General features: G+C 38.2%; 1 protein-coding gene across 1 annotated transcript in view; it reads right to left on the minus strand.

Annotated features, from left to right (window-relative positions):
* The window catches only part of TENM1 (teneurin transmembrane protein 1), a 784,494-nt gene that overhangs the window by 176,178 nt on the left and 590,796 nt on the right, over nucleotides 1–17,520 (minus strand). The window contains exons 19-20 of the mRNA XM_056107733.1: nucleotides 17,321–17,464; nucleotides 5,455–5,704 (exon numbers count right to left, since the gene is read on the minus strand). Coding sequence (XP_055963708.1) covers nucleotides 5,455–5,704; nucleotides 17,321–17,464 — 394 coding nt within the window. The remainder of the gene's footprint in view (nucleotides 1–5,454; nucleotides 5,705–17,320; nucleotides 17,465–17,520) is intronic.

The raw sequence follows: 17,520 nt of genomic DNA on the forward strand, positions 1-17,520 counted from the left end.
ACAATGACATTTGTCAAGTCCAAATTACTATAGGTAACAGTTGCATTTACCAGGCTCTTATTTTCTCCTTTCTTTCATTTTAAGTGAAAGGGCAAAATAAATTTCTGTAGAATAACAACATCTTGAATAACAAAATAGGATTTTAATAAAGAATAAATAATTTCCCATCATACTTAATAAGTTTTCTAATAGAATTGTGAAATTAGAATATGAGAGGGGAGCAAAGAGATCTTACATATTCAAATTCTTGAAAACCATTTGATAAGTGTCTCCTATTTTCCTTATATATTATCCCCATTTTAGAAAACTGAAAAGAGGCCCTGAGGCTCCAATCAAAAGAAAAAAATGATAGTCAATGAGAAATAGTTGAAGGTCTATGGAATATTTAGACTAAAAAAGACAAAGCTCAGGAATCTATGCTATTCTGTTTTCACACTAGTGAACATTTGTCAAGTCATTTCAAATGTTAACACTTGCTACTGTCAGTGAATATTTCATGAAGCCATATTTTCATTCAATATAAGGAAGACTTTTCTACCAGAGCATTCCAAAGATACAATGGCTATCTTGAGAAATATTTCAATTACCTGTTGTCTTGAGAGACATTTAAATTACCTGATATTTTTGAAAGGAATTAAGCAGCTTGAAGATTAATAATTGTCAGAGATGTACTGAAATAGCACTATGTTATACCATATACCTACTTGTACATTTCTAATGCCAAACTCAGATCACCAGTCAATGATAAAACTTTTGTATTACTAAAATGTGTGCATGTGCCTACAATTTTGACATGGGAAAAATCCCTAGATGTTTCACAACTTAAACAGTCTCATTCAGAAATGAAAGTATCTATTTTTTGGAGGAGGGGAATTATACCTCGTGGTATTTAGGGGACCATGTGATAGGGATGAAAACCAGGGCTTCTACATGCAGAGCATGTGCTCTAGCCATTTGAGCCATCTCCCTGGTATGAACCGAATCAAACTTCAAGAAATATTCAGATTATTAGAATAATCTTCAGAAATATTTAGATTACGAGAAAAATTCAGATTCTGAGAATATATTTGTGTTTTTGAGAATATATTTGGTTTACTTCATGATTTTAGTCATTTATTTTTATATTTTTAGGCCACACCCAACTGTACTTAGGGCATACTCCTGGTTCTGAACTCAGAGTTCACTCCAGACAGTACTCAGGGTTCTGGAGATTGAACTGGGGTTGGCCATGTGCTAGGCAACACTTTAACCCTGTGCTATCATTCTGATCCTATCTGCATGATTTTATAAGCCTCTTTTCTTTCTTATGTTGCCTCAACATTCTATTGTAAAAAACTAAGACCTGCAGATGAAGTTTTAAGTAAATGGGCAAGAGGGTACTAAATACATAAATAACAAAGCAAATGTGCTTTTAGCACATTGCCAATAGTAGTAACAGAACTCACTTTCCTTTACCATATCAATTAAACTAATGGGGCAATAAGATCGAGTATATTTTAAGAACACATTAAATAAAATTATTTTTGAAGATAGATAAAATAAAATTAATTGGGGACAGTTTGGATTTATAAAGTTGAGATAGGAAGACTTCACTGCATTGTCCTCCCTTTGTTCATCAATTTGCTCGAGCGGGCCCAGTAACATTGTGAGAATTGTTACTGTGTTTGGCATATCAAATACATCATGGGTAGCTTGCCAGGCTTTTCCGTGCAGGCGAGATATTCTAGGTAGCTTGCACGGCTCTCTGAGAGGGGCAGAGGAATCGAACCTGGGCTCACCAGGTCGGCTGAGTGCAAGGCAAACACATTACCCTCTGTGCTATCACTCCAGCCCCAGGAAAACTTCATAGTATTATAAACTTTGAAAGTTTGAAAAACACCTGAAATTGTCTGATGTGACTCTATAATATGGAACAAGATATGAAAGAGAAGTAAATCTAGGGTAGCAGACAGCATGTCTTACCAAACTGTCAAAAAACTTTGGCTGAGAACTGCACATCTTGACTCTTGAAAATTTAAACTATAAAAAGATATTCAAATATAAACTTTAAGTCAATTTTATAGATAAATAAATAGATAACAGAGTAGTCAAGTTCCATAAAGAATTATTACCTGACAGAGAATGAAAAATCTACATTGCTTTTCACTATTGACATTATTGTTCTTCTATTCAGTTTCAAAGGTAACCAATAACATAATGACTAATTTAGTATGTGTTTCAAAGTAACAGATGAATCAGCCAGAAAAATAAATAATATGTGTGGGAGGGAAAGTAGCTGATTTTTAATAAAAAATACTTGTGTAGAATGAAGTTTCTGTATATATTTGAGTAGAACTCAAAGAACATTATAACTACTAAGCTAGCAAAGACTTTTATAGTAACTAAATTCTCCACAGGAAATTTAAATATACAAAAGGTGTAAAGTATTTGTATAAAAGACCATCAATTTATGGGAAATATGTAATGTATACATTATAGGATACTGATCAAGATAGATAATTTTAAACAAAGTGACTCTAGGAGGAAGTTTATTACTTCCTGAATAAACATGGTAACATGATAGACTATTTTGTATCAGTCAAATAAGGAGTTATCTGTCAATTAAGTTAAAATGATCATATACACTTTATCAGTTTATTTTTCTGATGAGTAACTGCAATAATTTTAATGTAGAGGGGAGATAATTTTCTTCCTCCTTGAGATGAGACTAATGTAAAAATTCTTTTGGAAGGCACACAAATAGTTCTCAGAGATCCTGAGGGCCATTTCTAGTGATACTTGGCTTGGCTAGATCAATGCTATGTCCCTACATTCCTGGTGGTCACCAGGGCTACATGTGGTGCTCAGGTAACCATGTGGTGACAGGGATCAAACTTGGGACCTCAAATGCCAGGTGTGTTTTCTAGCCTTTTGAGCTATCTTTCTGGATCCCAATGAGAGAATCTTTAACTGTGACTGTGAAAATGGTTCATTCTCTGGGTTTTGTTGATGGGTGTAAGGAGATTAAGAAAGAGAGGGAAATATATAAGCTCTGAAAATCACATACAATTTTGTGTGGCAATAGTTTCTCCTCACCCCTTTCTGGTTTAAGGCCTATACTCTTCAAAATTCTCAGTCTTAGACTTGAAATTTGAAACAATATTAAGAAATACCTTTATAAAATATGTTAGCTTTGGCTGGAGATCTAGCTTAGTGATAGGGCACTTGCACTGCATGTAAGGGCCTGCATTCAATCCCTGGCACCACACACACAAAATACTATGCCATTTGAGCTTAAAGAACTACTTGTGAGAGACTTTGGGTATTGGAACACATAGTGAGTGCACACTTGTGTGTTTGAAGATCTATGACAATGTGAAAACAGTGTTGTGGAATAAGAATGAATAAAGACATTAGACAATATTTCATACTACTAGAGACTAACTTTTCTACCACCGAGAAAATCTTAATAGTTAGGGTTCAAATTATTCTATATGATTGTCCAAATGGTTTTCTATTGAAGGTGATAAGGTACTTGGGACTAAAACGCAAATTTCTGAACTGTCATGGATTCTAGTCAATGGAAAATCTCATCAGTGGATAGCAGTTACTCCACTTGTAATCTGTTTGGCATCCATTTATTATCATTTACAAAATTTATAAAGGTAAATATGAGTTGAAATTTAAGAGAATATTCAGTTTTCTTTAAGGTAATCTTATTACTTTTGAGGTATTTCTTATGGTATTTCCCTTGAGGAGTAAACCATGCAGCGGCTAGCTCTACAGATGAGGCAAAACAGTCTGTCTACTGACATAAAATATTTGCATAACTAAAAATATTCAGATGGTGAAATGAATTTCTCAGTGCTCCCATCCATGTCTGGCATCATGCAGGTAGAGCATCCCTAGAATTTTGAAAATAATGTAGAAGGTTGTTTAAATCATTTACAAATTCAGGCACACAGTCATCTTAGCATTCCTCACTGATTTTTGTTTTGGTTAGAAGATACTTAAAGAGATAAACAGCTGAACTTGACAAATCACCATGAGGTATAATGTCCTGAGGTATAGGAACACTTTATTAGGGTAGGGCAATATATAAAGTTAGAACCTTTCTAGACTCTCTAGGTGTACTTAATCTTTATAAAACCTTAATTTTACAGTCTATTATTATTATCCAAGGGATTTAACAGCTTTTTTTCTCTATGGCAGCATTTGCAATTATAATTAAAATGTATTAAAATTAGAGTAAATTAATCTAGAAAACAGATAGGGGCTTGAGACTAGATTTCCCCTGCTAGGTGTAAAGAAATCAGTCTGAGAAATGAGGTAGATTCCCAGGCAAGTATGAGAACTTGAAAAAATTTGAGGAATGTCATCATTGTGTAATCAACTGTCTAAGCTTGTGTGAACATAAGTGTTAAATGAAAATGACCAAAGACTTTTCATATAGTTTGACTGCCTTGATTTTGTTCTGTATATAGAAGTTTCTCTATGAATGTTTTCTTTCATCCCTCTTTTCTATATTTGGCTCACTTTCTTTTAGGTCAATGAGGTGATGGCTGAAGCAACAATTGTTTTATTGAATGGTTTATAGACTGGTATCACAATCTTCTGGAACATAGAGAACCTTTCAGCCTAATGTTACAAAGGCATGCATCAGGGATAAAGCTGTCATAACCAATTAGGAGACAGGCTATACCAATTTATTCAGGGCAGAGTATCTATCCCTACTGGGATAGATGGATGCTCTACTTTTCTAGAACTCCAGAGAGTACATATTTGTGTTTTATGGCCTTTAGAAAGGGAGAGATAAAGCTGACAGCTATGGTATACACTGTTGTAATCTTTTTGTAGCTTTAGAATACAGAATATCAAGAAGCATGGCTTCCTTTTCAAAGGTGTCAAAATAATCTGAACTCTTAAGAAAATTCTTAAACCAGAGTAAATGAGTATAAAGATGAAATGCTTCAATCATTTTGTCCCAATGGTATAAAGCTTTTAAGGGTAAAGAATAAATTTCTCTTTCCTATGCCATACAAACATAAACTTCCATTTTTTAAAATGAAGTAAACACTTCAAATATTAGACATGGAGGATTTAGAAAAGGTTAGCTCTTTTGGATCCATGAGCTATAATGAAATAGATACTTCTGTTTAGTCTTCATAGTGGCTAGAAGACATTCCACGACTTACCTGAGTACTTGGAGAGAGTGGATCTGTCAGTGATATAATGCACATATGGAAAGCCATACATTTAGGGATCTCCTTACCTTCTGGTTCCCCAAATCAGTGCTCAAAGATTCTTTTAAGTAAGAGGAATGTATATGTTGACCTATATCATTTGTCCCTTAGTTCTGGACTACAATACAAGCAACTACATTTTTGTTTTTTTCTGGAAATGCCTTGTTCCTTCATGTTATCCCATTTTTGCTGTTTCTTTATCCACTAAACAAACAGATTAGAGGATACTTACCTTAACTCCAAAATACTAACAGAGTTTCCTGAGGGAAATATTCTCCTTACAAAATTGAAGTCGCCAACATACACACTACCATCAGGACCGGAAGCTAAGGCAACAGGAGCAAAGAGTTTGTTGTTGTGGGCTGGGCCATTGCAATTGGTGCAGGCTACACTCCTCTGGTGTCCATTGCCCATTATGGTCGATATGACTGGGGGTTGTTGAGAAATGAACATATTTTCTCCATTTCCTTTATGGATGATTCCTAAATCAAAGGGGGAAAAGATGGGAATAATATACCACAACAATATTTTTAGCAACAATTTTATTTCTCTCCCTTAGGAGACAACAGGAAGTATTGGCTTGCCATAAAAGATCTAGTAAAACAAACCACCGATAGTTTTGTTTAATGCATAGCCATTGCAACAAATAATATAGCATTTTGCCTCAGGTTTCACATCTGCAAAATGGAATACCATATCCTAGGTACTTAATGTTTATTATGAATGCCATAACAAGCATTTTATAACAATCTTTTAATTAATTTTTACTGCTTGAGTCTTGTGAATCATCTATGGCTCATTTTCATACCTGGTTGACTTTTCCCTTACACATGGCCTATATCTGTTTGACTTCAGCTTACCCTCACTCTGCAACTGGATTCTGAAAAGTAAATAATAGTCAATTTTATCATTTTTTATCTTTTACTATTCATGAACCATGAACTATAAAATTAGTCATGATTTGGTTTCAGGCATACTATATCCCAACATGAGTTTCTTCACCAGTGTCCACTTCCCTCCATCAGTAATCCAGTTTCTCTCTCAAGCACCAGCCTATCTCAATGACAGGCACTTTAAAAATAAATCTTACGCACTCTGGTATACAGTATTGTTACTAATAGGGTTTCATGTATAACACTTTATCACATTTCAGCACCCTCTTCTCCTGGGTGACCACTTCTGTCCACCACTGTCTACTGTTCCATTGTTTGTCCTGCTTCCTACCCCCCCCCTTAGTGGCAGGCTTCCTACTGAAGATCAGTTATCATGTTTTTCATGACAGTCAATTTTAATACTGAGCTTAGTAAAATACTATTGGGAAGGTAATCTATATCGATGAGAAGAAATCAAACAGCTAATAGCACTTAAAAAGTATAAGAAAAATACTTGAATTTTCCACTCTTTTTGGACCATAGCACACTATCATTGATGCAGAAAATAGATATACTATTTGAAAATAGTATGAAAATGCTAAAAAAAACCCTGTGCATTCCTTCTCTTGGGGTGATGTCACCCATTCTCATACCTCTAAATCTCTCTATCTTCCAAAACTTTCTTCTCTCCAGACAATTTTCTCCTAGATCTCTTTATTTGTATACCCAAGAGATACCTCAGACCAAACATGCTTCAAACTGAATTCATTATTATTCTGTACACTCTACTTAACTCTGATCTTCCTCTTCTGTTTCCTTCTCATCTCATAAATTGTATATTATTATAGGGAGTAAAAGTCTACCACTCCAAATTATATCTTTGACAAAATGCTAATTTTATGGGAGCAGCTCTAAAATACTGGTTGAAAAGTGTCTCTTGTGAAATCACTTAAATAATCACTTAACTTCCCGTTAGTCGTCGATTTGCTCGAGCGGGCGCCAGTAACATCTCCATTTGTCCCTGTCGCGTGCTAGTGTAGCCCAATGGCATCTCTTCGCTCCGGGAACATGGAGGGCCTCAAACCGATCGTTCATGATCTTGACAAAGAAGTCTGACCATCTGGTAGGTGGGCGGCCACGCGGTCTCTTGACATCCCGTGGAATCCAATCAGTAACAGCTCTAGTCCAACGGTCGTCTTTAAATCTCATTACGTGACCAGCCCATCTGATTTTCGACACCTTGGCATATGAGACAGCGTCCCTGATCCTTGATCGTCGACGGATGTCAGAACTCCGGATTCGTTCTCTCATTTGAGTGAAACGTGATATTCCAAGCATAGCTCTTTCTATTCTTCTTTGGGAGACCTGAATGGCGTTCTCATCTTGTTTGCGTAGGGCCCAGGTCTCTGAGGCATATGTTAATGCAGGAAGAACAGTGGAATCAAAGAGATGTGCCGGAGCCGGAGGTTCTTCATCCTCTTAGCTATTTCTTCGACGTTCTTGAAGGCGTTCCAAGCCGCTCTCTTCCTCCTGCGCAGCTCGGGTGCCAGGTCATTTTTCATGTTGACCTCTCGACCTAGGTAGACATAGCTGTTGCATTCGGAGATGGTCGTTCCAGTGAGAGCAAATGGGGCGTCAGGAACAAGGCTGTTTCTCATAAACATTGTCTTCGTAAGATTCAGCTGTAGTCCTACCTTTCCACACTCACGGTCAAAGTCGGCCAGCATTTGTGCCGCTTGGCTGATGTTTGGTGTTATTAAAAAAATGTCATCAGCAAAGCGGAGGTGGTGTAGTTGCCGACCATCTATCTTCACTCCCATTCCTTCCCATTCCAGTCGTCGCATGATGTTCTCGAGGGTGGCACTGAAGAGTTTTGGTGAAATGGTATCACCCTGCCGCACCCCTCTCTTGACATCAACGATCACTTCTTTGTAGAATGGTGAGATCCTGGTAGTGAATCCGCAATATAGCTCACGGAGGATCCTGATGTATTGGGCTTGAATGCCCTGATTGGCTAGGGCTTCAATGACCGCTTCCGTCTCAACAGAATCAAAGGCCTTCTTTAAATCAATGAACGTTAAGCAGAGCGGCATCTTGAACTCCCGAGAAACCTCAATGAGCTTGGTTACCGTGTGGATATGGTCGATGGTGCTGAATCCTTTGCGGAACCGGCTTGCTCGCATGGTTGTCCTTCATCTAGTGTTCTGCCAATCCTATTCAGGATGACTCGAGTGAACAGCTTGTAGATGACAGACAATAGGCAGATCGGGCGATAGTTGCCAATGTCATGGATGTCTCCCTTCTTGAACAGTAGTACGGTCCTGCTAGTTTTCCATTGGGACGGAACCTTGCATTCAGACAGGTAGCGAGTGAAGAGCCGAGCCAGTGTATTGATGAGTACTGACCGCAGGTTCTTCAGGTGTTCAGGTCTGACCTTGTCTAGGCCGGGTGCTGTTTGCTTCTTTACCAACGAAATGGCGTGTCGGATTTCAGAAGGGAGAACGTTAGGAACGACATACCCATCCTGTGTAATTTGGTATTTCTACTTCCACTACCCAGCCGTCGCCGCACTCCAGGACGCTTTCCGGACCCGCGCGGCAGCTCCGGCCGAGACCCACGCACAACTGAAGACCGACAGAACAAGATAAGTGGAACTCTCTGAGACCTTGGACTCCAGGCTCGGCGGACCCAGGGACAGAGCTTCTCTGCTTGCTCCCACCACCACAGGTGACAAAGGGATTCTAATCAGGAGCCCCACCCTACCCTGCCCTGTCTGCTTCCATCAACCGCCCAGGGATCGAATTGTGCACAGGAGACCCACCCTACCCAGATAAATACCACACTGGCAGATTTCCACTCTCGACACTACTTCCACTACCCAGCCGTCGCCACACTCCAGGACGCTTTCCGGACCCGCGCGGCAGCTCCGGCCGAGACCCACGCACAACTGAAGACCCACAGAACAAGATAAGTGGAACTCTCTGAGACCTTGGACTCCAGGCTCGGCGGACCCAGGGACAGAGCTTCTCTGCTTGCTCCCACCACCACAGGTGACAAAGGGATTCTAATCAGGAGCCCCACCCTACCCTGCCCTGTCTGCTTCCATCAACCGCCCAGGGATCGAATTGTGCACAGGAGACCCACCCTACCCAGATAAATACCACACTGGCAGATTTCCACTCTCGACACTACTTCCACTACCCAGCCGTCGCCACACTCCAGGACGCTTTCCGGACCCGCGCGGCAGCTCCGGCCGAGACCCACGCACAACTGAAGACCCACAGAACAAGATAAGTGGAACTCTCTGAGACCTTGGACTCCAGGCTCGGCGGACCCAGGGACAGAGCTTCTCTGCTTGCTCCCACCACCACAGGTGACAAAGGGATTCTAATCAGGAGTCCCACCCTACCCTGCCCTGTCTGCTTCCATCAACCGCCCAGGGATCGAATTGTGCACAGGAGATCCACCCTACCCAGATAAATACCACACTGGCAGATTTCCACTCTCGACACTACTTCCACTACCCAGCCGTCGCCACACTCCAGGACGCTTTCCGGACCCGCGCGGCAGCTCCGGCCGAGACCCACGCACAACTGAAGACCCACAGAACAAGATAAGTGGAACTCTCTGAGACCTTGGACTCCAGGCTCGGCGGACCCAGGGACAGAGCTTCTCTGCTTGCTCCCACCACCACAGGTGACAAAGGGATTCTAATCAGGAGCCCCACCCTACCCTGCCCTGTCTGCTTCCATCAACCACCCAGGGATCGAATTGTGCACAGGAGACCCACCCTACCCAGATAAATACCACACTGGCAGATTTCCACTCTCGACACTACTTCCACTACCCAGCCGTCGCCACACTCCAGGACGCTTTCCGAACCCGCGCGGCCTCAAGCGGCCGCGCGACACATCATAAGACACTAAATACCCATCTTCTGGAATTGTCGTACCATATTTGATAGCGTTCAAATATTGTAACACCTACAAGGGTGATTAGAGGTCACCCCAAAAGCCTCTATACCTCTCGGAAAGACTGGCAAGCTACCGAGAGTATTCCGCCCACACGGAAGAGCCTGGCAAGCTATCCGCTGTGTATTCAATATGCCAAAACCAGTAACTACAACTGGTCTCTTGTGAAATATATTGACAAATTAACCTATTCCTTAAAAGACTTTTCCTTGAGAATGTTATCTCCTTAGCTTTTAAATGGATAAGGTAGAGCTTAAACCTGTGGTTTTTGGGTGCCTTTCATTGATATTCTGCCTTCCCTCTGTCCTTCCAAATGCTTTTTCTGTCTTTTCAGGTTATTTAAAGGTAGCTTCTAGTGATATGCAATAAGTTTCTCACTTTTTCCAAATCTCTATCTTGTATAGAGGAATTATGCATTCTATTAATTATCTTCTTAAGTTTTCTCTTAAAATCTATCTGGTCATGCAGGTGAGATAGTATAAGGGGCTAAACACTTAGCTTGAATTTGACCAACTCTGCTTGATACTGCATATGTTCCCAAATCCCCACCGCAAGTGATCCCTGATCCCAGAGCTAGGAGTAAGCCCCGAGTACTGCCAGATGTGTCAATAAAACCGGATCAAATCTGCCTGATCATGTTAAATTATATTTTACATCTCAGAAGAACACAGAGTAGCAACAGGATAACTTCCATTGTGCCACAACATTGTCTCCAGGCCTTCTTTTCCTCATTCTTTAACACCAATTAATTACTATATCATACTTTCTTAAAATATGTTGAACCAGTTTCATTGTCTTCATTCCTTATGACTACTGACTTAATTCAGTATTTTAGAACTTCTTGGCTCCCAGGGTTCATGCATACCTATCTCCAAACCATTGTCCATATTCCTGTCATAGAGATAATTTAATGCTTGGCTTAAATCCTTTTAATAGTTCTATATCTCTTATGAGATATAGGACACATTTCTTATTAAAGCATACAAAGCTCTTTATGGTTAGGCTCTTTCCCATGTCTCTAATATTCTCTCTCATTAGCATCTCAATTTGCAGTTATTCAAATTATAATTAATTTCAAATACTTCCTTCCTCTCTAATTTTGCACATGCTATATCCTTTATCTGGAATGCCCTCCTCATCCTGCCTGGGGAACTTTTACCTATCTTTCAGAGCTTAGCTCAATTCCTCCTCCTCCTGCCCGATGCAGGCAGAATTAGTTACTCCAAGTTAATCCATTTGGTGTGTCCATAGTCTGTTTTCCATAGCTCTATTATATGACTACACCACATGATACTCTTCATTACTTCTCTATCTTCCCATTAGAACATGAGCTCCTTGTAGGTAGATCCTCTGTCTTACTCCTTTTCTGCATTTTAGTGCCAAGTCCTGTGGCCAAGTCATTATAAGAGCTCAGTAAATGTTGAAAATAGGCTTTGAGTCTCTTGTAATTTCCGTGTCCAAATCCCAGTGATTTTGCAAACCTGCTGAGTCTGGGCAGGAAATCCAAGTAACAAGTACTGCTGTGCTAAATAGCACAAGTCCGCTCAGAATGAGCTAGGGCAGGTAAAATATCCATGTCGTGAGAAAGCATGCCAATATGTCATACTGAAGTAATTGACAGCAAATGAATGAACACAGTTATACAGTGCTGCCTAATTTTTTCTCCTATAGCCTATGCTATCTGTCTCCTTACACTACCTGCTATTTTTCTCTAAACATTTCCTGAAATATCTTGCACAGTTTTTTTTTCTAGCTATTGGTCCCATATTCCTACAATAGAAACTTTTGATTACTCTGAAACAAGAACATTGGTGGAAAAATAAATAAGTAAATAAATAAGAGGAAAAAAAACTCCCTAACACCATGGCACCAAATATATCATTGGAAGAGAGTGTTTTAGGAAACAGAAATCCCATACATAATATGGTCTTTTAATTTCAAATCTAGGTATTCTTACATTTTTACCCAATGTAATTTCTGACTCTCTTTCCCATATATTATCTGCAGAAGTAGTTATAAGTTTAGTACCAACAAATTGATCTTTTACTACAGAACTCTGAAATAACTTGAGGATCACTACTTTTTTATTAATTTTATTAATAACTTTATTAGTGAATAGACACACTTCTTAAGATTTAGAATAGTTAATTAAATAGGATTAACAGGATTGAGTTTCATTTCCCAGAAAGCACTTAATTGTGGTGCAATCAATATTGCAATTTAAATGAATTGGAAGAAAGTGAATAAGAACTGGAATGACAGTTGTTCAACATTGAAAAAAAATCTCCTAATGATCAGTAACTGAATATACTACCAATGAGGCTATGGCATTTTATCTAATAAGTGAGGAAACCAAATGATTAGCATGTCAGTATTTCAGCAGTGTATTATCAGGTATATCATTCAAAAATATTTCCAATTATTGGCACGGGTATACCAGATTTTCTATTAACATCTATTTTCACAGGTAAATCTCCATTTTTTATATCAATGTATGGTATAGTTAACAATTACCTTCAAAATGACATGTTATTACCAGGCTTCTGGCAATTTAAAAGCTAAAGATGGCTATTCTAAACCATTCTTCTAAGCCTGCAATTCTAAAACTCCCCTTTTCTATTAGAAATCCCAGCACTCCATCAAAGAAGAAGAATGATTAAAGGAAATAAAACATAAGGCAATGTACTTTCTGATTACATCTCGACAATTGATGTCTTGCTTTCATGCAAGGTACTAAAGTGCCTGTGTACTGAAATTACCATTCCTGTTTAAAGCTGAAGCAATCAAAACAAAAATGGGCAAACCCCTTTTGTATTGCCCTGGAAAAATAGATCATTTTGAAGGGTGTTTTTGTTGTTTCAAGAATCTGTTTAACCTTCCATTACATGGAACCAGGGCATAGCATCTAGCAACAATGATTTAACACCAGTTCTTCTGCAAAAGGTTGCTTTGAAAATATTTTGTTTATGTTCCTGGAAATCTTGATCAATTACTGCTGCCTCCCTTCTAGTTTATTCTGCGACACATACTCATTTTGAAAACAGAATCAAATGATCCTAGGACAGCACACATTATTTATATGAAGGCCAACTTCCTGCTAAGGATTGGGTGTCTTGTTTATAGTCAAGAAAGAAATTGCTGAAAGGGGTCTTTTACACATTTTCTTCCTAAGTTTTCTTTTTAGTTGCCCAAAAGCCAAGTTTGTTGTGTAATAAGTTAAGCACATTTTTAAGCACACTACTCATATCATCCTATTACCTTGCTCAGAATTTCTTTTGAAGCTTATAAATAAGTTTGGAATAAAACCTCCTCTTGGAAGCCAGTGGGTGGTGCTTTATGCTGATTCCAAAGAAGAAACCATTTTTCAGACTTATAAACAACAAGGGACACGATATATATTTCTCTCAGGACTTGACTGAAAGGATATAAACACGAACTAGGAGATATGCCATTGTGATCAATGGAAATTTACTTCCCCTCCCAGTAAAACCATTTGTCTACAAACTATGGGCGTACCTTGGAGGCTAAGTTAAGGGAAATTTTTTATCCATGTTAGACAGATGACAATACCTAATTAGTACCCTGGATTGTTCTTTCTAATCATTTTTAACACTCAATTGGCAGAAAACATTAAGGGCTATGTTTGATTTAAGATATACTATAACTAATAGCTTGCCTCCTTAATAGGCAATTTATGCATACAATTCCTTCATAATTTAGAAGAATTGACTCATCTTTCAAAGGAATGAATATGCACACTATAATCATGAACATGTATTTTGAAGAAATATATTTAAAAAACTAGTTCCTGGTGTCTTTTTTTCAAAATCTAGAATATGATAATATATACATATGCATATTTATACATATGTAAAGCATAATTTGGAAACACTTCTTCAAAACTATTGGTCAATTTCCAGGTAAGTAAAATTGCTACAACTGAAATGACAAATTGTCTGAAAACACTGTCTACCAGAAACTATCCACTGCATAGTGATTTGAGAAAAACTGAAGAATTGAATGGCAGCAGACATACAATCTAATTACAGGTGTCTTTTTGACCTGTGAGAAGTAACTGGGGGAAGATAGATTCTTGTTTTTAATCTGCAGTCTGTCTCAGATCAAAAAAGCAGGGTTCCTAACAAGTTAGTCTTATTCCAAAAAGAAGCGAAATGTGGGGGAATTTGGAAAGAAGTCACTCTTGCCTTAATCAGTCAGAAGAGTGTCTGACCTGAGGGGGGAAAAAGAGCATCACTTTCTAAATTGGTCTTCCCAAAACTGCTCCTTTACACTTATCATTTCTGCTTCTACAACTGCCTTTGTGGGAGGGATTTAGACTTTGAAAACATCCCAAGAGAAGTGTTTGTGTCCAAGGTCAGACTGAAAGACAGTGGCAGAACTGCCTCCAGATCTGTTTCCTGGAAAACGTGAACAGTTATTAGTTAGAAATATCATGTGTATGTAAAGGAGATGATATTACAAACATTTCCTTTCCAGAAAATTATCCAATGTAAATAAAAATACCAGAAAAAGACAGGAATAAGATTTAGCAGGCTGGGGCCAACACAAAGCCTCTTTTGGGATTAATAAGCATATTTTGAAAGGTTGATGGTTGTGATAGCTACAAAAGTCCATGAGTTACTACAATTCACAGATGTGCATGATTATGATGAATGAACTTTATGATGTATAAATTATACTCTGATAGAGCTGCTAATATTTTTCTTCAGAAGTGGCTTTGTAACTATGACCTAAAATTATATTACTAGTAAAGCAGAAATGGCAACAACACATTTGTGGAAATCAGGGGGATCCCTGGCCTTACAAAGCTAGCTTTCTGAAGGACTCCTCTTTGTTCTGATTTTTAAGTCCATGGGGAGCAAATGGTAAGAGGATGCAGGAGGGGAGCACACAGCTGGGGCCTGGCTCGATTGAGGTCATTTCCCACTTTGTATTTAATGTCAATGACAGGCATTTGAAAGAGACAATCCATACAAGTCAATGAAAATGAGTGAAAAGAAATGGCTGCTTAAAATGTCAAACTCTTTCAAATCAAAACAAAAAAACTAATAATTTAATAAGTGACATCTACCCTTTCTTTTTTTGCACTTTAAAAACTGCGATTTGCTTTTTGCAACAGAAATAAAAAGCTGACATTTTATATCTGTGACCAAATCCTTGCTCTAAAAAGTAAACATTTGAAATTGAACTCAAGATCTTCATCGAAGAGGGAAGGATTTATAAATGGAGAATTCAGTGATGGACAAAATCATCTTCAGGTTCTCAAACTGGGACTATGGTATGTGGTCACATTCAATGGTTAAAGCAAACCTAGTTAACATTGTCAGTTAAAACTTCCCAGCCTGGCACTCAAGGGAGAGTACAGTAGGTAGGGCACTTGCCCTGTATGGAAATGATCGTGGCTTAATTCCTTGCACCACAAAGCCCACATTTTCAGTCCAGCCAAGATTGATCTCTAAGCACAGAGCCAGAGCCAGGAATAAGCCTGAGTACCAAGTGGTCAAAATTAAAACACACACGCCCACAAAATTCCTAGTCCATAAGGCTGGTGGACTAAACTGTTTGACGACTGTGCAAATGAAATAAGAAAAAGTATGAATACAAAATGGATCCCTTGGTCTTGTTCAGTTCATGGTCTTAGAAGAGAGTCCAACTAGAGTCAGTTGTTTCACAAGGGAACTCAGGATACAAGGATAAGTAGTTGGAAGGGGAACTGCCACAATAAATTCACACCTCCAATCTTGGAGATAAAACCAAAAATATCAGCTACAAGTAAGAACACTCAGAGGTGAAAAAGATAATACAGTAGGTAGGGTGTTTTGCTTGCACATGGCTGATTCAGGTTCAAACCCGGCATCCTACTTGGTCCCCAGAACAACACCAAGAGTAATTCTTGAGCACAGAACCAGGAGTAATCCCTGAGAATCCCAGGATGTGGCCCCAACATAAAACAAAACAAAAAGAAAGGTCACTAAGAATCTGCCTCAATAGATAAAAAAAGAATATTATTTTACAGTGCAAACTTAACCAGTAGATATTCAAATGAAAAATGAATGTAAATATCGATGACTGGTTTCCCAGTAATATGGGAAAAGAACAATTTTATCAAGGGCAAAAAAAAAACAGTTTAAAAGAAATATGGGCCCAGGAGCCAGGTGACTTTCTTTTTTCCTGATTGATTTAACATTTAAATGACTAACTAGGAGAAAGTGACAGGTGGAGAAATGGTCCAAAGGAGAAAAAAGGTCGAAGATGAGTGTTTCTTTGATTCTCACTGCTTTTTTCCGCTTTCCCCAAGTCCAGAGACTTAGGAGACAAAACTCAGAGAAGTCTATTATTTAATTCTTTCCCAGATTACCTCCTCCTTTCTCCTCTTCTTTTGAGTCTATTACTGACTTTTTATTCTATTTATAGCTCTTATTAGATATAGTGACATTTGTGTGGATGACTTGTAGCCTATGAGAAAAAGGATATGGCTCCAGCCTCTTACTGTGTATAGGTGAAAGTCACATGGTCAACTAAACCTCAGATTTGTGATTTATTAAGTAGGATTAATGTCACATAGAAGGTTAGTATTTAAAATGGGAAAAAATTCACTAATCCCCTTTAAAAAATGTACCATGATGATGGTTTATTAATTCCAAAGTGATCAGTTTCCTTCACATTAAACATGTATAAAATTAGCATGCATTTTTTTCTTTTTGGGTCATATCCAGCGATACACAGGGGTTACTCCTGGCTCTTCACTCAAGAATTACTCCTGGCGGTGCTTGGAGGACCATATGGGATGCTGGGAATCAAACCCGGGTTGGTCATGTGCAAGGCAAATGCCCTACCCGTTGTGCTATCGCTCCAGCACCAAGCATGCATTTTTTTAACCAATTAACATTAATAGTTAAAATGGTAGCATTTCATATATGATAAAGGTTTACCACTGATGGTGCTGTAGATTATATTAAATATGATAATTATTATTTAACTTTTTAAAGAGTTTGTTAAAATATCAAATAAGATAGTTAATCACTTGAAATAGAGCAATAATGGTTGATGAGTTTTAAAACTCAGTTTCATATACTTTATGAAAAGGAAGTCTCTCTATGCCATCTTTGATTTGAAATCAGATCACTGCATTTCATAGAACAATTTCTATATATTCCATATATAGAGATAGATAGAAGTACAAATTGCATTAGGAAAATAGTATTTATAAATATTTTGAAAGGTTACCACTTACCACTTTGAGGATTCAGAATATGATGTTTATTCAATGACCAGCCTCCTAGGTTAGATGCATCCATCTCAAAACCTTGTAAAATGACTGTCCTTTTCTCCCAGAGAATAAAGTCTGGGCAAGATTCATATTCATATCCAACAGATACTGTAAATGTAAAGAGTTAATAATACATTAAGAACTTTTAAGTATCTATGTCATTT

Source organism: Sorex fumeus, unplaced genomic scaffold (assembly GCF_029834395.1).
Source record: "Sorex fumeus unplaced genomic scaffold, SorFum_2.1 ptg000171l, whole genome shotgun sequence".
Classification (NCBI taxonomy): domain Eukaryota; kingdom Metazoa; phylum Chordata; class Mammalia; order Eulipotyphla; family Soricidae; genus Sorex; species Sorex fumeus.